Here is a 24,442-nt window from a genome sequence, read left to right as displayed (position 1 = left end):
AAAGGCATGCTTAATGAATAGCATTACACTACAGATATGTCAATGAAAACTTATTCTTTTTTTTCTTTTTTTGCATTAAACAGTCTTTATTTTGGGTATGTGAAGCATAGAATATTACATTCGTATACATTCATTACCAAATTAACTGAACTCGGTCAATAAAATAATATTAAGCTTGCCAGAGGCTCTGATAGTACATTTTTTTATTCAACTCATTCAATAAATGCAGTATTGAAATTGCACTCATTCATTATCCTCTATTTACTATAAGTATAATAATTTACCTAAACTATCTTATCAGGACATGATACAACGCAAAACAGGTATTTCTAAATCTATTTAAAATCTGCTTATCAAATAAAGAGATGTCATTTAAAGTTGAATGCGTTGAATAGTTAGCTCTAGAGACAATTTTTGAATGGCGTACAAATTTAATAGATTACAGACATCATATAAGAAAAACAGTTTGAAACTACCAAAAACATAACTGAAATTCTAAATCAAAAATCAGGCAAAACTTGAGTCAATGTATTTCTGGGTGTGTAAAAATCTATATTAAACATCATTGACCCTTAATTTGAGTTCAAGTTACTCAAAGTACAACTTAAAATACAGGATACCAATACAAGGTATGTGGCTCCAAAATATGAAATGTTTCAGCAAATAAATGAAGGCTATATGAGCAGAAAATGTAAATATATAAGTTAAGAATCCGTAACCTTGACCCTACTGACCTCTAACTCTACCCAAAAATAATAAAACTACCTTTGACATATATAAAGAACATCATTCATTAAAGGTTGTATGAGCTAAAGTGTAAAAATCAGTTGTTGGCACTTGAAATAAGAATATAAAAGTTACCATATTCAGCCGATTCTTTCCAGTTGATACCCCTTTTCTTCATATAAATCATTAGTGCATTTACTTGTCCTTCATTAAAATTTGAAGATTTCTGTAAAGAAAAGGAAAACATACTAAACTTTAAATACCCAAGGAAATACTATCCAGGCTTTTTTCTTTTATTCTTATTGATAAAGTAACACATCCTTGGAAAAGACTTTTAAGAGACTTCCTAGATATATCACTTGGATACTTCCATCACCTAATGGAATAAATTCCAAAGTTCTGTTTTAATGTCTGTCAATTTCTAAAAAGTATTTTGTATTTATCTTAGTCAGTTTTATTGGTGTTTTTACTTAATATTTGCACTAAAACTGCTTTCTTCACTAGTATTATACATCAAAATGATCCTGTCTGAACTCTGTGATGTTTTGAAGTTGCTTCTATTGATGTCATGCCACGCTGACATCATTTCCTGTTTATCATTTATATTTCTAAGACAACCTGCATTTTTCCCTATTGAACATAGAAGGACTGAAAGTGTGTGTTATTATGCAATAAAATCATTGTTGACATTCTATATCTTGACATGTGACATAACCATTAAATACGTGATGTAACCACTAACAAGAGCTGTCACAGGAGACAGCGAAGCTCGACTAATTAAATACTTAACACGGTTAAAAAGACAAAACTTTGAAAGAAAAATCAATTATTATGTAAATATATTTCTTCTTATGACAAGAAGTTATAGTTGTTAAAAAAAAAATTCCAAGTTCAAGGTGGAAAAATTCTGGAAATAGTTACACTAGAGTTATGGACCTTGTCACACAACATGTGTGTAATGATAAGAAATATACATTTGAAAAAGATACCTTAAAATAAAGAAGTTATAATATTTCTTCAAGAAAATTCCAAGTTCAAAAGGAGATAAATATGACAAGGAATATCGCAATGCGATGCAACCAGGTTTTCAGCAAAATATTTCACAGAAGCTTTGTCATGAAGGGGCATTTGTTTTTAATTGAACTTTTAGGAGGAATTATGGCTTTTTTAATATTCCTCAAACAAAAATGATTGAGAAATTTTATGTTGTCTATTCGCCTTTTTTTCCCAAATGTTTTAGAAAGGTAAACAGTACTTTATTTTTGCTTAATTTTTGCATTTTTGCGTCTCTTGTCATTTTCTTTTGTCAACAATATTGGCGTGTGGTGTTTTGTGCGATATCAAGAAAAGTATGTTCACAATTTTAAAAAAATACTTGAATGATGTCTTGGAAGAAACATGGGAATTTAGTGAGCGCCAGGGCACTTGATGACAAAGCTTCTGTGAAAGTTTGGTCAAAATCCATTGAGAAATGTAGGAGAAGTTGCGCACTGTAGAAATTGTTCACTATATATTCTGTATAAGGAAAAAATATACAAAGGGCCATAATTCGGTCAAATATTATCCAATCACAAAACCCCGACAATATGTGCCAGGCACTTGATAACAAAGCTTCTAAGAAAGTTTGGTCAAAATCCGTTGAGAAATGTAGGAGGAGTTGAGCACAGAAGAAATTGTTCTCTATATATAATCTGTATAAGGAAAGTTTGGTCAAAATCCGTTGAGAAATGTAGGAGGAGTTGCGCACAGAAGAAATTGTTCACTATATATTCTATATAAGGAAAAAAAACAAAGGGCCATAATTAGGTCAAATATATACCAATTGCAAAACCCTGGCAATATGTGTCAGAGCACTTGATGACAAAGCGTCTGAGAAAGTTTGGTCAAAATCCGTTGAGAAATGTAGGAGGAGTTGCGCACAGAAGAAATTGTTCACTATATATTTTATATAAGGTAAAAAAACAAAGGGCCATAATTAGGTCAAATATTATCTAATCGCAAAACCCCGACAATATGCGCCAGGGCACTTGATGACAAAGCTTCTGTGAAAGTTTGGTCAAAATCCGTTGAGAAATGTAGGAGGAGTTGCGCACAGAAGAAATTGTTTAAGACTGGGACCTGCCCATCCGCCCGCCCGCCGACATACTTCAATCTAATAACCAGTTTTTTCCTTCGGAAAACCTGGTTAAAAATATTGTTTCAAGAAATATGAACCTTGTCACATAAGATCTGGTTGATGATAAGGAATATGTATTTGAAGTTTGAGGTAGATACCTAAAACTAAAGAAATTCTAGTGAGTGTCTACCAAGTTTGTTCAAATAAAAGTCCTGGTGTTAAAATTGGCCCCTCCTAGAGGGAGGGGGGGGGGTCATTGTTTTTCCCTATAATGTATATTGTAAAAACTTAATTAATCTTCTTATAAAAACCTCAAAGAGCTAGAACTTAGATATTTACCATGAAACATCTTCTAATGTGTGTCTACCAAGTTTGTTCAAAAAAAAGCCCCTGGTTTAAAATTGGCATTGGCCCAGGGGCCTATATACAGGTGAGCCATTTCAGGACCATGATGGCCCTTTTGTTGTTAGATCAAATAAGAAAAATCAATGCCCCCCCTGGGGCTGGGCCAATTTTAACCTCAGGGAATTTATTTGATCAAACTTTGTAGACACTTACTAGATGATGTTTCATGCCAAATATTTAAGCTCTAGCTCTTTCTGTTTTCTGAAAGAATATATTTTAAGTTTTTTCTTTTGATTGCCATAGCAACCAGAGTTCTGCTTGGAATTAAATTCTTTGAACAATTTTTAAAGTTGACTACCAAAGGAACATTCCTGTGAAGTTTGGATGCAATTGACTAAGCCGTTTATGAGGAGATGTCGTTTACAGTAAAAAATTACAGAAGAACAGATGGACGCAGGACGGACGCCAGAAGAAAAGCGATCACAAAAGCTCACCATGTCACTTTGTGACAGGTGAGCTAAAAATGATAAGAGCAACAAAAGCTGTTGGTAGGACAGCAATGCTCAACTATTCTTAGTGCTTGATAGTAAAAACTAGAACTGTGTCCAAAGTACACAGATGCCCCCACTGTGCAGATGTGCTCGTAAACAAGAGCATGCATATCTGTATGTAAGATTTTTATGTGGAACTTTTTATTAAAATCTGCCATCCTGTTTAAGAGTTGCGTTCACAAAATTTCTATATGGTATATAGTGAAAAAATCAACAAAGGGCCATAATTCTGGTAAATTTGGTTGCAGCAAAAATTCCTTCCTTTACTACCATCTACACATTAAGGTTGTTCATCCCTGTAGGTTTAAGCAAAATCTGCCATCCGATTTAAGAGGAGTTGCGTTCACAAAATTTCTACATAGTATATAATGAAAAAATCAACAAAGGGCCATAATTCTGTTAAATTTGATCGCAGCAAAAATTATTTCCTTTACTGCCATCTACACATTAAGGTTGTTCATCCCTGGAAGTTTAAGCAAAATCTGCCATCCAATTTAAGAGGAGTTGCGTTCACAAAATTTCTACATAGTATATAGTGAAAAAATCAACAAAGGGCCATAATTCTGTTAACATTTGGTCGCAGCAAAAATTCCTTTCTTTACTGCCATCTACACATTAAGGCTGTTCATCCCTGAAAGTTTAAGCAAAATCTGCCATCCGCTTTAAGAGGAGTTGCGTTCACAAGATTTTGGGACGTAAGGACGGACGGACGGACAAGTGCAACGCTATATGCTCCCACTTTGTGGGGGCATAAAAATGCTTGATACAGTTACCTCCTCCTGTTTTCAGGTTGGGGTGATAATGGTGAACAAGTGTGCAAAGTTTCAAAGCCATATGTCAATGGACTTTGAAAATATTTGAGGTATTACAGAAACTTTAACGTAAATTCTAAGTCGAAAAAGGGGCATAATTCTGTCAAAATGCTTGATAGAGTAACCTCCTCCTGTCTACAGGTTGGGGTCATGATGGTTAACAAGTGTGCAAAGTTTCAAAGCCATATGTCAATGGACTTTGAAAATATTTGAGGTATAACAAAAACTTTAACGTAAATTCTAAGTCAAACTAGAAATGTGTCCATAGGACACGGATGCCCCCACACGCCACTGTTCTGTCAATCTTATGACTCTAGGTCAAATATTTTTTGAACTACATGTACCAAAAGTTGAAAACTAAAAATCAACAAAGGGCCATAATTCTATTAAATTTAGTCGCAGCAAAAATTCCTTCCTTTACTACCATCTACACATTAAGGTTGTTAATCCCTGGAAGTTTAAGCAAAAACTGCCATCCGGTTAAAGAGGAGTTGCGTTCACAAAATTTCTACATAGTATATAATGAAACAAGAGGGCCATGATGGCCCTGAGGTCGCTCACCTGTATATAGCCCCCGTCCCCCGCCCCCCGGCCCAATTTTTACCCAAGGGCTTTTATTTGAACAGACTTGGTAGACACCCATAAGAAGATGTTTCATGCAAAACATCTAAGTTCTAGCTCATTGGGTTTTTTAAAAGAAGATTTTTTAAGTTTTTACTATACACATATAGTTAAAAACAATGACATCCCTCGGGCAGGGCCAGTTTTGACCCCTGGGCTTTTATTTGAACAAACTTTGTAGATATTTACTTAAAGATGTTTCATGCTTAATATCTAAACTCTAGCTCTTACGGTTCTTTAAAAGAAGATTTTTTAAGTTTTTACTATATGCATATAGGGAAAATCAATGACCGCCCGGGGTGGGGCCAGTTTTGACCCCAGGGCTTTTATTTGAACAAACTTGGTAGACATTCACTAGAAGATGTTTCATGCCAAATATCTAAGCTCTAGCTCTTACAGTTCTTTAAAAGAAGATTTTTTAAGTTTTTACTATATGCATATAGGAAAAATCAATGACCCCCTGGGGCGGGGCCAATTTTGACCCCAGGGCTTTTATTTGATCAAACTTGGTAGACATTCACTAGAAGATGTTTTATGCCAAATATCTAAGCTCTAGCTCTTCTGGTTCTTTAAAAGAAGATTTTTTAAAGTTTTTACTATATGCATATAGGGAAAATCAATTACCCCCCAGGGCGGGGCCAATTTTGACCCCAGGGCTTTTATTTGAACAAACTTGGTAGACATTCACTAGAAGATGTTTCATGCCAAATATCTTAGCTCTAGCTTTTTGGGTTCTTTAAAAGAAGATTTTTAAGTTTTTACTATATGCATATTGGGAAAATCAATGACCCCCTGGGCGGGGCCAATTTTGACCCCAGAGCTTTTATTTGAACAAACTTGGTAGACATTCACTAGAAGATGTTTCATGCCAAATATCTAAGCTCTAGCTCTTACAGTTCTTTAAAAGAAGATTTTTTAAGTTTTTACTATATGCATATAGGGAAAATCAATGACCCCCGGGGCGGGGCCAATTTTGACCCCAGGGCTTTTATTTGAACAAACTTGGTAGACACTCACTAGAAGATGTTCCATGCCAAATATCTTAGCTCTAGCTCTTACAGTTCTTTAAAAAAAGATTTTTTAAGTTTTTACTATATGCATATAGGGAAAATCAATGACCCCCTGGGGCGGGGCCAATTTTGACCCCAGGGCTTTTATTTGAACAAACTTGGTAGACACTCATTAGAAGATGTTTCATGCCAAATATCTAAGCTCTAGCTTGTAGGGTTGTTTAAAAGAAGATATTTAAAGATTTTTCTTTCGGTTGCCATGGCAACCAGAGTTCTGCATGGAATTAAATTCTTTGAACAATTTTTAAAGGTGACCACCAAAGGAACATTCCTGTGAAGTTTGGATGAAATTGGCTCAGTGGTTTATGAGGAGATGTCATTTAAAGCAAAAGTTTACAGACGGACGGACGACGGACGGACGGACGGACAGACGCCGGACGAAAAGCGATCACAAAAGCTCACCCTGTCACTTTGTGACAGGTGAGCTAAAAATCAACAAAGGGCCATAATTCTGTTACATTTGGTTGCAGCAAAAATTCTTTCCTTTACTGCCATCTTCACATTAAGGTTGTTCATCCCTGGAAGTTTAAGCAAAATCTGCCATCCGGTTTAAGAGGAGTTGCATTCACAAAATTTCTACATAGTATATAGTGAAAAAATCAACAAAGGGCCATAATTCTGTAAAATTTGGTCGCAGCGAAAATTCCTTCCTTTACTACCATCTACACCTTACGGTTGTTCATCCCTGTAAGTTTAAGCAAAATCTGCCATCAGGTTTAAGAGGAGTTGCGTTCATAAAATTTCTACATAGTATATAGTGAAAAAATCAACAAAGGGCCATAATTCTGTTAAATTTGGTCGCAGCAAAAATTCCTTCCTTTACTTCCATCTACACATTAAGGTTGTTCATCCCTGTAAGTTTAAGCAAAATCTGCCATCCGGTTTAAGAGGAGTTGCGTTCACAAGATTTCGGGACGTATGGACGAACGGACGGAGAAATGCAACGCTATATGCTCTCACATTGTGGGGGCATAAAAAGGGGCATTATTCTGTCAAAATGCTTGAAACAGTTACCTCCTCTTGTCTACAGGTTGGGGTCATGATGGTGAACAAGTGTGCAAAGTTTCATAGCCATTTGTCAATGGACTTTGAAAATATTTGAACTATTACAAAAACTTTAACGTAAATTCTAAGTCGAAACAAGAGCACCGCTAGGCGGAGCATTATATGCCCGAAAGTGTTTTTTTTTTAGTAAGGATGAAGCATTCATTAGACATGGGAATTAGCTGTTCATCCTATAAAATTTTACAGATGTAGGTTGATTAATACTTAAGTCATTAATAATGATCTTAACCTTTGACCTTGTGACCCTAAAATCAATAGGGGTCTTCCACCTTATATGGACAATCATCCTATGAAGTTTGAATATGTGGGTCAAATGGAACTTAAGTTATGCTCCGGAAACTGTTTTCAGTATCAAGGTAATAGTGACCTTGACCTTTGACCTTTTGACCCCAAAATCAATAGGGGTCTTCAACTTAATATGGACAATCAACTTATGAAGTTTGACCATTGTGGGTCAAATGGAACTTAAGTTATGCTCCGGAAATTGTTTTCTGTATCAAGGTAATAGTGACCTTGACCTTTGACCTTGTGACCCAAAATCAATAGGGGTCTTCTACCTAATATGAACAATCATCCTATGAAGTTTGAACATTGTGGGTCAAATGGACTTAAGTTATGCTCCGGAAACTGTTTTCAGTATCAAGGTAATAGTGACCCTGACCTTTGACCTTGTGACCCCAAAATCAATAGGGGTCTTCTACCCAACATGGACAATGATCCTATGAAGTTTGAACATTGTGGGTCAAATGGAACTTAAGTTATGCTCCAGAAACTGTTTTCAGTTTTAAGGTAATAGTGACCTTGACCTTTGACCTTGTGACCCCAAAATCAATAGGGGTCTTCTACCCAATATGGACAATCATCCTATGAAGTTTGAACATTGTGGGCCAAATGGAACATAAGTTATGCTCCGGAAACCAAATTGCTAACGGACAAATTGCTAACGGACGGAAACTGTTTTCAGTATCAAGGTAATAGTGACCTTGACCTTTGACCTTTTGTCCCCAAAATCAATAGGGGTCTTCTACCCAATATGGACAATCATCCTATGAAGTTTGATAATTGTGGGTCAAATGGAACTTAAGTTATGCTCCGGAAATTGTTTTCAGTTTTTAGGTAATAGTGACCTTGACCTTTGACCTTTTGACCCCAAAACCAATAGGGGTCTTCTACCCAATATGGACAATCATCCTGTGAAGTTTGAACATTGTAGGCCAGATGGAACTTAAGTTATGCTCCGGAAACCAAATTGCTAACAGACGGAAACTGTTTTCAGTATCAAGGTAATATGGACCTTGACCTTTGACCTTTTGACCCCAAAATCAATAGGGGTCATCTACCCAATATGGACAATCATCCTATGAAGTTTGAACATTGAGGGCCAAATGGAACTTAAGTTATGCTCCGGAAACCAAATTGCTAACGGACAAATTGCTAACGGACGGACGGACGCCAGGGGGTATAACATAATATGCCCTTTCGGGCATATAAAAAGGGGCATAATTCTGTCAAAATGCTTGATAGAGATACCTCCTCCTATCTACAGGTTGGGGTCATGATGGTTAACAAGTGTGCAAAGTTTCAAAGCCATATGCCAATGGACTTTGAAAATATTTGAACTATTACAAAAACTTTAACATAAGTGGTTACGCCTACGCTCGGGTGATTACAATAGCTCTACTTATTCTTATCGAATAGTCGAGCTAAAAAGCAAATACTTCAAAGCATAATTGTGAAATATCACATGATTCATGCAAAACATTAATTTACTGTAGACCACATGGTGAAAATGGTTTCTGAGCGTTGTTTTTTCTATTAAAAGCTTGGCATTTTATGCACCTTTAAAAAAAAGCACAATAATAATAATACCTTTAGAAGCCTTCCAATGTCATCTATGTTTCTTCCAAACTGTCTTAAATTTGGTTCTAGCCAATTTATAACAGATATATAATCATTGTTCTGCACAAAAGGCACTAATTCCTCCATTCCTAGAAATACAACAAGAAACATAGCAATACCATCAAACCAGATTTTCCAAAAAAGATATAGCAAATGGGGGCCTTGCTTGGGTTTTAATGCTATACTTGCTGAAAGTCATTCAAAAATCAAGGTTATATTTTACTGTTAAAATATGACAATTTAGTCCCAAATATTGTTTTGTCTCAGGGCAAACCAGATCCATCAATAAACAACACGATTACTTCAAATGTGATTATTTTTCTTTAGAATATGACATTGATAGTCAATGTTATTAAGGATTCAAGATCACTGTTTTATGATGATATTCTTCAATATGTTGTGTTAACAAGAACAAGATATGCCAACGGGCAAATTGTCTAGCTCACTCGTCTTAATTCAAACCTGAACATGTAAGTTTCAGATCAAGGAGAAAGATGTATACAAAACACATCCTCTTTATAACCTATAGGGTACCCACTATGCCCTTCAATTTTGCCATTCTTGTAATAAGGTTTTTCAAAATTGAAAACATTTGGTAGCATGTAAAAACATATTATACAAGAATATCATCATACAAGGGGATTATTGCTAACTGGGCCTGCACATTTGTAAAATGTTTTTCAATGTGCATCGGTCAATAAATCAAGGTAGGAAGAACAAGTGTTAAAATCTATTGAAGCACGAAGCAAAAAAAGAAAATGAGCCGCCTCACGACAAAACCAACGTAATGCATTTGCGACCAGCATGGATTAAGACCAGCCTGCGCAGCCGCACAGTCTGATCAGGATCCATGCTGTTCGCTTACCAACTCTATTACAAGTAGAGAAACTGACAGCGAACAGCATGGATCCTGATCAGACTGCGCGGATGCGCAGGCTGGTCTGGATCTATGCTGGATGGCAAAGCCATTATGTTGGTTTTGTCATGACGCAGCTCAAATAACACTTACCTTCTGGGTTCTTCATTATACAGTGATATCTGACCAGTGGCCAAATGAATTCTGAGCGCATAGATCTCTGTAATATATTAGCATTATACATGTAGACACAGTATACAAGAACTGTTCCGAATTGGTAACCTAGGCAATGTCCTGGTAAAATTTAATGACAATGATAACTTAATTCAATTTCTTATGTTAATCATAACTATGAAGTATCAAAGAAGTTAAGTTCCCAATAGAAATTACTCTTTTTGCATCACAAGCAACCCAGGATGCCTTACTTTGTAAGTATTAAACAAATTTTATACCTTTTGAATTATCCATAACTAGATAGTATCCATAAGTAAGGAGAGATTATTCTTGATTTATAGGTGCAAAAAATCAGAAAATCAGCAGATGAAAGTTATTTCAACAATTATAAAAGAATACTTACCTCAGCTACTACATGAGGAAGAATTGCAATTGCTGATTCTGAAAATGAATACAAGTAAACATGAGCCTACAAACTAGTTATTGTATAAAACAATACATATCCGTGGAAATATATAATATATATACTGAAACAAAAAAAGAAACTTTCTCCAAGTTTGAATGTAGATTATGTTAGTACAGTTTTTCAATTTTGAAACTCGACTTTTACATTGAATAAACATATCAGGCTTTTATACGGGGATTAGCTGACCGATTTTGCAAACAAAACTAGTTTTACAAGCTACTACATGTATATAAGTGTGTACATCTAAGTGGTACCCTTGAACAACTGGCACATACTTTATGAAAGTTTCTTTTTTGGTTCAGTATATAATACCGAATTTCATTTAAAAATATGATGATTTGTTACTATCCTTATATTAATGTCCTCTCATGAACAGGTATATACAGGCAAAAATGATGAAAATTCTGCTTACATACAAACTTCAGATCATCATCAGCTGTGCTCAAGGTCAATCGTGTAATCTACAAATCATGACTAACCTTCACACCCAATCTTAGGACTCTAGATCTAAGTGCTCTTTACTTATTGATAGGACAAGCTTTTTTTTGTCATGGACACAGTGGTGTTAGAGCATCAGACCTCATGAGGATCATTCAAGATCATCTACTTGTCATTAACAACCACCTAACCAAATATTAGACCCATGTTTTCTAGGAGAAAATTTTTGTGGTCAAGGCCAGGATGACCTAGGCTTCTGATCGTCTGACCTCAAAATCTATAGGGGTCAAAAATTGGTCATTATAAACCTCCATTCAACAAATCATAGGACTGTAGGTCAAAGCAGTCTCTAGTAATTGCTCGGACAAGCTTTTGGCAGTCGATACCTAGTTACTCTACATGTTATCTACTTTTGTCAGCTATTTGATGTGACAAGCAATTGATAGTCCAGGCCACCATGACCTTAGCCTTTGACCAAGTGACCTCAAAAATCAATATAGGCCAATGGGTTTACTTACTGATTGAACAAGATGTCCAACACAGTGTGGTACACAGACAGACTGAGGGATGCTGTGCAAAGAAATATAACCTACTTCTTCAGACAGGCATAAAAATCACCTTTATGAAGAACTACCTGCTAGTGAGTTACCTATCTTCAATGAGATACCCATCTATTTAATCCCTTTCCCTCCTACTCAACAAATCCTTGGAGAGAAAATAACCATCTCATAGTTAGTTTAATATCACACTGACAACTATAACCTTGTTTACTATTATTTCCATCCATTACATTTACACAAAAATTGTGATTTACATTACCACAATCCCTATCAACATCTTAAATAAACCATCTTGTAGCTACAGTAATATTACCCTAACCCCTTTCATCAACTTTTGTTTTGAAATATTACAAAAAATACTAGTTACCATATTGAAATTTCTCGATAGCACTGGTGAAGTAATAAGAGAAAGATGCTTCCTTCAAACCAAGTCTTTTCATCATTTCTATATATTTGACTACATCTGCTGTTCCCTATTGGAGAAAAGAGCATTTGAGCCGTGTCATGACAAAACCAACATAGTGCGTTTGAGACCAGCATGGATCCAGATCAGCCTGTGCATCCACGCAGTCTGATCAGGATCCATGCTGTTCGCTATCAGTTTCTCTACTTGTTATAGGGTTTGTAAGGGAACAGCATGGATCCTGATCAGACTGCACGGATGCGCAGGCTGGTCTGGATCCATGCTGGTCGCAAACCCATTATGTTGGTTTTGTCATGACACGGCTCATTTTACACATATGAATTAAGAATAAAACACTACAGGTAACACAAAGACTGGGCAAATTTTGACAAACTATAATATCAATAAACAGAGTTTCATTTTTTTATTTTAAAGGTCCATTTTGCCCCAGAAACTCTTTTTATCATTTTTTTCTCAAAAGCTTTTTTTAAAGTGGCATTATGCCCATCAAAGACTAAGTGTTAAGAGTGGAGATTAAAGTCCAAATTAGCTTAAATTCAGTCACATTTGTTTCCAATTTCATATTCTACTTTTAGCAAATATTCAATAGTTCAAATAGTACACGGAAATTTCGATAAGTATCCTTTAGAATGTATCGGCTACACTCAGTTTATAAAAAGAGTGGGGCAATCTCTAGGTTTTGTGGCAGTTTTCATATTTAACCCTAAACATTTCTAATTCACTCTCCATTAAAATAGTCATCTTTTGAAATATATATCTTATTTCAACTCATATTAACAAAGAGAGAAGAGAAGATAAATTAAACATATCACTTAAATTTTGGTGTCCTTTTAAAGTTTCAAAAAGATACTGAATTTTAAAGATTTCTGTCCATTGTCATGGCAAGCAAGTTTTTGATAGAATGGAATTGATGAATTTTAATAACAATAAATATAAGGAACATCAAATTTCTACAAATTTTGCTGAACAATTTCATAGAGGATGTCATCTGATATATATGATGAAAATGAAAACTGAAGACAAGAATCCTAAAAAGTTTCAACTTTATAACACAATAACTTACCAATTGTACATTAATTGCTGCCTTGATCAGATCTCTACATGTACCGGGTACTTTGGAAAAATAGTTGAATGCCAAGTCATGATGACCTGCGAACAATAAAACATATGTTCAATATAACCTTTTTTCTAATTACAAAAATTCAAACCTTTTATCACTCAAGCTATTTATCTAGAATATAACTTTACAACATTATTTCAAAACTAAACTCTAATCTTAAGCTATGATTTTCTTACTTCAAGGATTTTATACATCTTTATAGACATAGCCTTATTGCCAACATGATTGGGAACTTAATAGGAATCATATGCTGTAATAACAATCATCCCATCCCCAATTTATTCATACAAACAAGAGAGTGAAGATGTACCTGCCACACTCACTGGAAAAATATGATCAACTGAATGACAAAGAGTTCTCTACTAGGAGCCAGGTAAAATTTCTTTGATCATTTAGAAGTAAGGTTTATGCAAAATTAGAAAAGCTATGATATGACCATTTGTCAAAAGACAACTTGGCAAACCAAGAGGTATGGGAACATCTGACTACAAAATTACGGTTTTTGAGTTTGAATCCTTGCTATTCTAGACTGAAATTACCAATAATTTTCAACTGGAACCACAAGTGATCAGCCTTTGCCATCAGTAATGAGCCAGGCAAGCCTTACAATTCCATGCAGTCTAACAAGGCTCTGTGCTGTTAGCAACTTCATATGTGTATTTTGAAATTGAAATCCTTTAAACATAGAATGGACCGCTCCAAATGCAAAGCACAAAAAGTTCATTACACAATTTCAGCAGGTTAAGCTTTACGAGAGGTCCAGTATGGGTACTGAAAAAACTTGCTTAAAGACCAGTAATTATATAGACTCAATAACATCAGGCTTGACAATAACCATATGAGCCGCGTCATGATAAAACCAACATAATGGGTTTGCGACCAGCATGGATCCAGACCAACCTGCACATCCGTGCAGTCTGATCAGGATCCATGCTATTCGCTATCAGATTCTCTACTTGTAATAGAGTTGGAAAGCAAACAGAATGGATCCTGATAAGACTGCGCGGATGCACAGGCCAGTCTGGATCCATGCTGGTCGCAAACCCATTATGTTGGTTTTGTCATGACGCGGCCCAAATGATCAAGATGAGAAAATGACCCTTAATCATAATGTCACTTACTTTAATTTTAATCAACATATTGAATTCTTAAAGAAATTCAATTCTAAAACACTCAAAGTAAATAAAAAACTTTTGAAATAATTAAGGGTAATTTTTTACTTTTTTCTCCTCTATTTTTTAACATTAATGACAATGTTAACATACTATAGCGTTATTTGTAAAAGGACTTTAACAGTCGTTTTATCATGCCGGCATTCCAGGGCTTTTTTACACAGGTTGGGGAAGCAGCCCTGCCCTTAATTTGGGGGAAAATTACACGATATATTTGCAAAGGGGAAGGAAAAACTTGATGTAAATTCAATTTTTTGGGAAAACTGCATGATTTTAAAGAATTTTTCTTTGGGGAAGAAGCCCTATACTGGCCCCTGCTATAGAAGGAATATAAGCCCTGCATTCAAATGTTATAATAGTAACTGTAATTACCACTCTCCATAAGTGACTTTATTGTTTTTACTATGGTATGTTCCCACTTTCCAGACTCTGGTATTTCTGATGTAAACTGAAATAGAGAGCATATTTATTGAATTGATAACTTTTACGAGAACAATTGAGTTTTATCAAATTCTGTCCAGAATTTAAGATATGTCAGTAAAAAAAAATTCTATATTGAGTTCTAGGGGCCATCTTGTTCAGCAGAAAAGAACAATTTTAATTACTTTTGTAAAAGACCCAAAAAGGATTATTGCCCTATTGTTTTTCATATGGACAAGTGATTAAGATGTCATATAGAAGTATTTGCATTTTGAAGTTTGTACCATCTCAATCCATTTAAACAGTGTATAAAAACACTAGAACTATTTTTTCACAGTACCATCAAGGACTATTCTTATAAAGGATCATTCCTATAAAGGATCATATCATTCCTATAAAGCCTTAAAGGATCATATTCTTATATAGGATCATTCCTATCAAGATTCATATCATTCCTATAAAGGATCATTCCTATAATGGATCATTCCAATAAAGGATCATTTTCTTATATAGGATAATTCCTATAATTGATCATTCCTATAAAGGATCATATCATTCCTATAAAGGATCATATTATTCCCATAAAGGACCATATTCTTATATAGGATCATTCCTATAAGGAAGCATTCCTATAAAGAATCATTCCAATTAAAATCTGTGGTGCAGATCAGAAGGAAATGTGTTTATTCTTGGCTTTGGAGACTTTCTTGTCCAAATAGTAAAAGCAATTTCAAGTTACAAGGTCTTCCCAAATTTCCTTAAAATTTATCCAGCCAGTAAAGGGTTATAAACTAAATAAAATTAATTTCATTAAAATCTACCCAAGTGATTAACATGTGATTTGAAGATTTTTTTACTTTAAGCACTTGCAATCTTGTTAAGTCTTTACCCATTTCCCATTTGGTATAATATTGAGGCTAAAAATTTGAAATACCCAATCTTGTGAAGGTTTAAATAGCTAAAAATTCTTACATAATCAATGATTTCTTGGTGCCTTGGTTTGCCTATATCTTGTACCAAAGCTTGTAGAACTGTACCTGTTAAATTGGGCAGAAGGACCAGGTCGGTTTTTGCTCTATCCAGCATCTGAATAATGTACAAATACAAACTTTTTACTTACTCCATCAAACTTTTTAAGTTTGTAACTAAACATAATTACAAAGGTTAGTATTCTTAAATATATATTTACAAAGAGAACAAACAAACAAAAATACTGAAACATAAATACAAAGTTCAGTATTACTGAATATATATACAGATACAAAAACAAAGTATAAGAAGGTCTGAGGGCCCAAGATCACTAACATGAACCTAAGCCAAAATATCATGGTTACTGACATTCGATGTCAAGTTTATTTCTTTTTTACACTCGTTCACTGAATAAATATCCTTTTTAGCTTGTTAGTATATCACCACCAAATGATCATCAAACTTCCTGAAAACTGTCAAACTGACAATTCATAAAGTCTGACAATATTAAGAGACAATAAAATCAATGAGAAGTTTTGTTTGTTTGTTTGATTGGGTTTGATGTCACACAGACACAGTATAGGTAATATTGCGATGTTCTAGCTTTACTGGTGGATGAAGAACTCAGGTGCCCTTCCGTGCATTATTTCAGGCACAAACGGGCCCTGAGTAGAACCACTGACATTCCGTAAGCTAGCTGGACAGCTTCCTCACCTGAAAGAATCAAAATTCCATGTCGGGAAATCGAACCCACAGCGGTGAGGGGCAAGTGGTTTGAAGTCAACATCCTTAAGCACTCAGCCGCGCACACCCCTCAATGAGAAGTGTAACTTTGATAAACAAATACTGTTTACCAGAGATTGAGTTGATTAGTACAATGTTTTATGTTAAAGGAAATGTTGCTTTATTAACCTTGAATTGTTATGTCTGTCTGACAGAATTTTTGTCGGTCTAACCAAAATCCTGGGCCCATTGGACCATCTGTCTCACATTCTTTCCAAAATTTCAGGAAGTCTGTGATCATTCATAAAAAGCTATGAAAGTGATACAGTCACATTACAATAAAATCCGACATCCACAAAAAAACTTGAAAAGCCATAATTAAAATTTATATTAAATGACACCTATGGTGAATGCTTACTACTGTAATATTCTTAATATTAAAAGCTGTTTATGTACTGCAGCTAAAATGTGATTCTTTTTAAAGATACTACAAACCTGAATAACTTGAACTTTAAGAATATTTAATTGTTTATATTATGTTTACATTTTCTCTATAACATTTGCCATTAGCAATGGATAGAAAGCCAAATTTCAATTCCAACCCCTCAATTGCAAAAAAACCACTAAAAACCCCAGTAGCATGATTAGCTGCAAAAAAAAAAACACACAAAAATAACCTGAACGGTTTCATTTCCTGTGAAAGAAAAGGGCTATCTTTTGGTGTTTCTTAAAGATGTGACAAGTTTTATGAATATAGTTAACAGTCACATATTCAATGTCACTTTTCCAAGTTTTTCAAATATCTCAAATTTCCACAAATGTTTGTTTGTTTGTCTCATTTTAAGCCTTTTCCCAACAGTATTTCAGTCATATAGGCGGGTAGTTTCCTAACCATCGTTCCTGGAGAGTTACACCAGTACAAGACTACCTTCCTCCGCGCTAAACTACCAAAGCATCTTCCGGGGATCGAACCCACGCAAGAGAGGTAACTGGATTAGAAGTCATCGACTCTAACCCCTAGACCATGGAGGCGGTTAAATTTCCACAAATGCTGCACAATTTATCATACTGTAATCATGGGCCTTTTTAAAAGGCCCTGGTTTAACCTTGACTGTGGAACAAGCAACATTATCAAAAACATCACCTTGGATAAACAGATCTAGTGTCTAATGAAACATGATTGTGACCCCAAGAACACAAATGCCAGAAAACCATTACACTTTTCATGTAGATAGAAAATTTCAGCTTCCTTGTCCCTTCAAAGTACCTTGAAAGCAAAAAAAAATGAGCTTCAATTTGTTTTTAAACCAAAACAAAATTGTAAATATAAATATTTACGGTACCTCCTTCACTCCATCTAAATCTCCAAGCATGGCATATCCTGTGATCACAGCTTCATACATTTTTGAGTCTTGTGCAAATCCCAAATCACTGCAAAGTAAATATTATCATCAACGGCCATTCTATCTATACAAGTGCAGTGGTAAAGGGATTCCACTGTGATTTTTTGACATCATGGGAGTGAATTTTTTTTTTTTAATTTGTTCCATTTGATGTTGGTCTATACCAATTACTTAGTGCAAAAATTCATATCATTTGCTCACTCAAGAATAGTTTATATTGTTTAAAATTACCTAAAAATAAATAGCATTTAAATGCTTTTAATTCAAAGCAGGCTAAGAATCACATTAAATTCTAATTTTTAATTCAATTCCAATTTAGTTTCAACATATTCCCTTTTCAAGTTTTAAAGATATCAATCTACATGTAGAAACTTAACCAAAGTGCAAAGTGCAACGGCAACTAGTCAAGCTAACAAGGGCACCACATACGGGCTTAAGACGTGTCTGTTAAGGAAACACCTATCAATAACTAATTTTTCTGAACAATTTAAGTAAACAAGAGTTATCAGTGATCATGTGTTGCCTGATGATGGCAAATTAAGCAGTGGTACCCCAAACTCAAAAGGGGTGATCTATTTGCCAGGACCAATGCACCTGTGAAGTTTGAGGGCAAAGGGTCCATGGTTTATCAAGTAATTGGTCCGAAACCATTTTGATATAAAAGGTCAATTTGATCTTGTCCTTTGACCTAGTGACCCAAAAAAACAGTAGGGTTCATCTACTTGTCATGACCAATCTCCATATGAAGTTGAAAATTCTTAGGCCAGGCATTCTTAAGCTATATGATAGGAAATAGTTTGGTCTAAGGACCAACCCACCAACCTTACTTTGTGTTTGTGAAGTTACTTTATTACAACATAATAACACAAATTGAACCTACTTGCTGCTGTCAAAAAGTTTCATAGCAGTCTCTGCATCCCTATAAAAAAGAAAGTAGTTTATTTGTTGTCAAAAAGTAGTCTTTTCAATTCATACAAAAAGTATTTCCTTATTGAAATGACAGTGCAGTCAACAAGACGCAAAATAAGAAAAATATACATGAAGAATGAATATGACTTGGCTCAAGGCCAAATTATTCTTGTTGATCATCTTTATTAAAATAAAAGATCTGAGGTAATTTCTTAGTCTCAAAATAGTATATTTATTTATCAAGTGTTCATTTACATTAAGTACTTATTTTCTTTTTTTATTATTATTTTCAAGTAATTTTAGTGATTCTTTAATTTTGTGATGTTCTTTAACCCTTTTACTGCCATAGGGACGGCATATGCCGTCCCTATTATTTGCGGCGTATTTGCCATATAAATGGCTTTTGCCGTTTCTTTAATAATAATCATAATTATAATAATAATAATTATAATAATAATAATAAATATATATAGATAATTATACCATCGACAATAATTATTATATACTAGCAGATTTGGAAACATATATAATTATTATAATACTAATAACAAATAATAATAATTATATTTATTAATTATATATTAATTTCTTAGAAAACCTTCTGGCAAATAGGTGATCAATAAATAAATAAATAACCCTCTGGCAGCGAAAAGGGTTAAGTATAGGTTAAAGTTTATTAGTACATATTAACAAATTGAAATTGGTCAGACGCAGTACAACCAATTTAATTTTGGAAATACGTACTAATAACTTTTTACCAGCTTAGTGTTTGAAATTTTTTTTATAAATAGCCAACTTAATACTGATTTACAGTTTGCCGATTTACAGAAGTAAATCTGTCAAGATTCTATCATTCATTTCAAATACTGCAATCCTATTGGACAAAAAAATAATGTCCAACACTAAGATATATACACCAACACAGTTAATGTTATCTTAGTTTATACAAATTTATTTTAGTTTGATTGTGTTTGAAGCTAAAGACTTATTGAAACACTCTCTAATCCGTTCCTGGAACCAACAAGTGCTAAGCAATGAATGTAAAGTTTCTTGCTCAAGGAAACAACGGCTTTCCCCCGACAGGATTTGAACAAACACGATCAGCAATCCTTAGATTACTAGTCTGACGTGTTAACCACTCAACCACACCGCCAATTCTAATATTATCTTGTGGAGGGAGACCTCATTTCCCTCCAAACCTACGTAGAAACATGTAAAAGACATAAAATCCATCAAAGTCTCAATAATAGAGGGAACTTCTCCTTATAGACAACTAATGAGTTTATCATACATCATCTAAAAACATTAAATTAAATTATAAACAAATTAATATATTTACTTACCCTGCCAAAAAATTTCCTTTTATCAAATGTCTGTATGTGTATTCATTTACTACAAATTTTGCTTTGCGCATGTGCTCCAAAATTTGCCTGAATAAGAAAGAAAACTTGTAACACATCATAAATCAGAACAGCATGTAAATTAATTCAAAGTCTCTGAACACATATATCTGACAAATTTTACAAACTGTATAAAATGGAATCAAAATGGCTTGATAAATGTACATATAAATTTTATATGCACATTTTATAATAAATGTACAATATATTTATTAACTATATATTTGATCACATGATTATGCTCCTTTTCAATAAATATTATCATTATGAATTTCTTTAATGCTTAAGGAGGCATGCCAGGTGAAATTTTTTTCAAGGAAATCAAACTGGAGAAAAATGTATTCAGAATTTAAGGAAAGTAAAAAGGTCTAAGATAAACATTATAATTTACATGTTATGTGATTAATGAATGATTTTGCAGTAATTTTGCACCATATTTCTACTGCGTTACTAACGCAATAAGGGTTTTGTATGCATATTTTGACCGCTTTATTGTAATTTCAGTGGATTGTAAGTACTGTTTGCAATGCGGTAATTATTTTCTTCGTTCACATAACAATATTTTACTTTTAAAAACATTTTTAGAATTTTCATGAAAAATACCATGAATATGGAGGCATGCTGCTTTAAAATAAAATATTACGCTATTATCATAATGTCATGTAAAGTCAATAAATGGCATCAACTGCATCATATCAACAACAGCTGTCCATAAGACAGTGTGCTTACTATTTTCAGTGTTTGACAGAAAGAAAAGGGTCATAACTCTGTAAAAAAATAACTCAGTTATGGGACTTGTGCCCAACATGTTAGATAATCACAGAGAACAAGTATGTGAAGTTTCAACTTATTCCCTTCAGTAATTTTAAAGATATTAATTTGCATGCATGATATTAACCTAAGTGTGGTGAAGCCGCAGATAATGAGCCTCTGGTAAGTACAATAACTCGGCATGCGGGCATAAGGCTTGTCTTTTACTAAGTTTTATAAACAATTTAAGTAAACAAGAGCGATCAGTAATCACATGTGTCGCCTCATGATGGCCAATTTCATGTTGGGACAAAGTTTGTGACAGACGGACGGACAGACAGACGGACAGTGCATAACTAGACTTGGTACAGATCATTCCTGTAAAGTTTGGATGAAATTGCACCAGTAGTTTATGAGGAGTAGTCCCGACAAGCTTTTGCGTATCTGGCAACACACAGAAAAAACCATCTTTTTATCAAAGGGCCATAACTCGGCCAAAAATTATTCAACCGGAAAACCCGTGCAATATGCGCAAGGACTTGAGCTACAGATCAATCCTGTAAAGTTTCATTGAAATTGCTTTAGTGGTATAAGAGAAGTAGTCCGGACAAACTTTAAAAATAACAAGAGCTGTCCGTAGCGCGTTCGACTTTTTTATTGCTTGCCAATAAAAAAAGTTTTTGCAGTAAAAGGCAATACAAGAATCTCTGTATTTTTAAAGTGAACTAGTTGTTTGATACCCTTGAATATTACAGCAATGTTTATATGACATAATTTATGGTAAAGTGAACAAGTGGATAGGAATGAATTTTTTTAGATTTTTTAAGTTTTTTAGTGCTTGCCTATAATACAAAACATTGACAGTTAAGGGCCATAATTCAAATAAAATCTTTGACAGAATTACCTTCTCCTGGACATGTTTGGGAATCATGATTGTAAACAAGTATTCCAACTTTCAAATTAATATCTCAAACAGTTCAGTCAAAAAGTGGACTGGTACTAAAAACTTAACCAAGATTCTAAGTCGATAAAAGGCCTTAATTTTTAAAACAAATCCTTGACAGAGTTACCTTCTCTTGCGTACAGATGGGGGTAATGATGTGAAATAGCATTAAAAGTTTCAAAGCAATATCTCAAAGGGTTAAGGCAATAAGTGGATTTTACCCATATTCAATGTATTTTCTAAGTCAAAAAGGGGCATAATTCTGTCAAAAACCTTGACAGAGTTATGACCTCTTGTCTGTTGATGAAGGTCGTGATGGTAAACAAGTATGGTCAGTTTCAAAGCAATACCTCCAATGGTTTTGAAATAAAGTGAGGTGGTACAAAAAACTTAACCAAGCTCAATACACTTTCTAAGTCAAAAAAGGGCCATAATTCTGTCAAAAACCTTGACAGAGTTATGTACTCTTGTCTGTAGATGGAGGTTATGATGGTGAACAAGTATGGTAAGTTTCAAAGCCATACTTGTAATACTTCTGAAATAAAGTGGGGTGGTACGAAAAACTTAACCAAGGTGTGACGCCGACGCCGACGCCGGGGCGAGTAGGATAGCTCCCCTTTTCATAGAAAAGTCGAGCTAAAAATTATTAAAGGGCCATAACTCTGACAAAAATCATTGAACTGGAAAATGCTGATAATATGCACAACTAGACCTGGTACTGATCATTCCTGTAAAGTTTGGATGAAATTGCACCAGTAGTTTATGAGGAGTAGTCCGGACAAGCTTTTGTGTATCTGGCAACACACAGAAAAAAACACCTTTTTATCAAGGGCCATAACTCGGCCAAAAATCATTAAAAAACCCATGCAATATGCGCATGGACTTGAGCTACAGATCAATCCTGTAAAGTTTCATTGAAATTGCTTTAGTGGTATAAGAGAAGTAGTCCGGACAAACTTTAAAATTAAAAATTATTAAAGGGCCATAACTCTGCCAAAAATCATTGAACCGGAAAATGCTGACAATATGCACAACTAGACTTGGTACTGATCATTCCTGTAAAGTTTGGATGAAATTGCACCAGTAGTTTATGAGGAGTAGTCCGGACAAGTTTTGTGACGGACAGACAGACAGACGGACAGACAGACGACGGAGAAGTGATCCCTATATGTCGCCACTACTCCGTAGTAGCGACACAAAAAGGGAATATCTTCTAAAAATATTGCTTTCAAGATAATGTTTCTTGTCTAACAACTGTGCCTAATGTCATGATCAACAAGTATTCAAAGTGTCATTTTGATACCTTTCATAGTTTTAAAATAATAAGCAATTTTGACAAGATTTTAGTTTAACAGAGGCATAATGCCCAAAAATTAGCTTTCAGAAATAATGAATGCCCCTTACAGTTTTAAATGAGTTGCGTCATGACAAACCCAACATAATGGGTTTGCGACCAGCATGGATCCAGATCAGCCTGTGCATCCAGTCTGATCAGGATCCATGCTGTTCGTTATCAGTTTCTCGTCTTGTTATATGGTTCGTAAGCGAACAGCATGAATCTTGATCAGACTGCGCGGATGCGCAGGCTGGTCTGGATCCATGCTGGTCGCAAACCCATTATGTTGGTTTTGTCGTGACACGGCTCAAATTCATTCTACCAAAAGGCTTGTGTTCAGATAACTTACCCAGCTGACTTTACATCTCCCATTCTACAATATGCAGATACAACTCTTGATAAGGTAAACTGTAAAAAAAATACATGTATATGTAATGTATTATGTAAACTGGCTTAAATTTATCATCAATATGCCATGTTTTTTTTGTTTTGTTTTTTTAATTGGTTTCTTTTTCCTATTTATTTAGAGTATTTATAAAACTTTTGTAGAAGACTAGAAGGTGATGCTACATGTCAATCATTATACAGTAGAAATTCAGTAAGTCTAAGTTAAAGGGACTTGCGTAATATCTTTGAAAAAAATCAAAAATTCGACACATAACATTTCGACTCATATAATATAGGTCTTTGTAATGAATATATAGGTGGGAAAATTGGGACCTTCATTTTACTTTTACAAATCGAGAAAATCAACTAAGTTCAACCGTAGTTTCTGAAGAGATTTTTTTGAAGAACAGTATCCTATACAAGTAAATGTGAACATGTAAACAAAATGTATCACCAGGGCCATGCCTTGTTTGACTCTATGCTTTCAGAGAAGCTATGCTATCCAAGGGGATGATTAGTATAAATTTTGAAGAGGTTTACTAGGAAAGACTACAATGTTACATATCTATACTTTGGGCAGTGTCACTTAATTAAGTTAAGTTAATTTTTAGTTATTTTTAGCTCCTGTGATCTATTTCTAGTTAATAGTTAAGGAGGAGATGTTAAAGGATTTTCTATCTTTCTAGCTCTGGCAGCCATTTTGTTTGGCAGACTGGAACCATTTGACAATTTTTAAACTATTTAAGTCGCATTCCTGTAGAATTTCATTGAAATTTACCAAACAATT

The 24,442-nt window shown here is 34.5% G+C and overlaps 2 protein-coding genes across 2 annotated transcripts in view; one reads left to right on the top strand and one right to left on the bottom strand.

Moving 5' to 3' along the window:
* Positions 1–24,442, top strand: part of LOC132738572 (octopressin receptor-like) — a 122,513-nt gene that overhangs the window by 80,222 nt on the left and 17,849 nt on the right. The window lies entirely within an intron of this gene.
* The window catches only part of LOC132738561 (leucine-rich PPR motif-containing protein, mitochondrial-like), an 87,653-nt gene that overhangs the window by 54,565 nt on the left and 8,646 nt on the right, over positions 1–24,442 (bottom strand). Inside the window, exons 5-16 of the mRNA XM_060726070.1 lie at positions 23,618–23,676; positions 20,183–20,269; positions 18,811–18,849; positions 17,871–17,958; positions 15,808–15,921; positions 14,788–14,863; positions 13,187–13,272; positions 12,067–12,172; positions 10,639–10,676; positions 10,215–10,281; positions 9,176–9,294; positions 862–952 (exon numbers count right to left, since the gene is read on the bottom strand). Of these exons, the coding sequence (XP_060582053.1) occupies positions 862–952; positions 9,176–9,294; positions 10,215–10,281; positions 10,639–10,676; positions 12,067–12,172; positions 13,187–13,272; positions 14,788–14,863; positions 15,808–15,921; positions 17,871–17,958; positions 18,811–18,849; positions 20,183–20,269; positions 23,618–23,676 (970 nt within the window). The remainder of the gene's footprint in view (positions 1–861; positions 953–9,175; positions 9,295–10,214; positions 10,282–10,638; positions 10,677–12,066; positions 12,173–13,186; positions 13,273–14,787; positions 14,864–15,807; positions 15,922–17,870; positions 17,959–18,810; positions 18,850–20,182; positions 20,270–23,617; positions 23,677–24,442) is intronic.

The sequence above is a fragment of the Ruditapes philippinarum genome, unplaced genomic scaffold (assembly GCF_026571515.1).
Source record: "Ruditapes philippinarum isolate M1 unplaced genomic scaffold, ASM2657151v2 ctg298_1_1_1_1, whole genome shotgun sequence".
NCBI lineage: Eukaryota > Metazoa > Mollusca > Bivalvia > Venerida > Veneridae > Ruditapes > Ruditapes philippinarum.
This window is presented reverse-complemented; position numbering and strand designations above follow the sequence as displayed.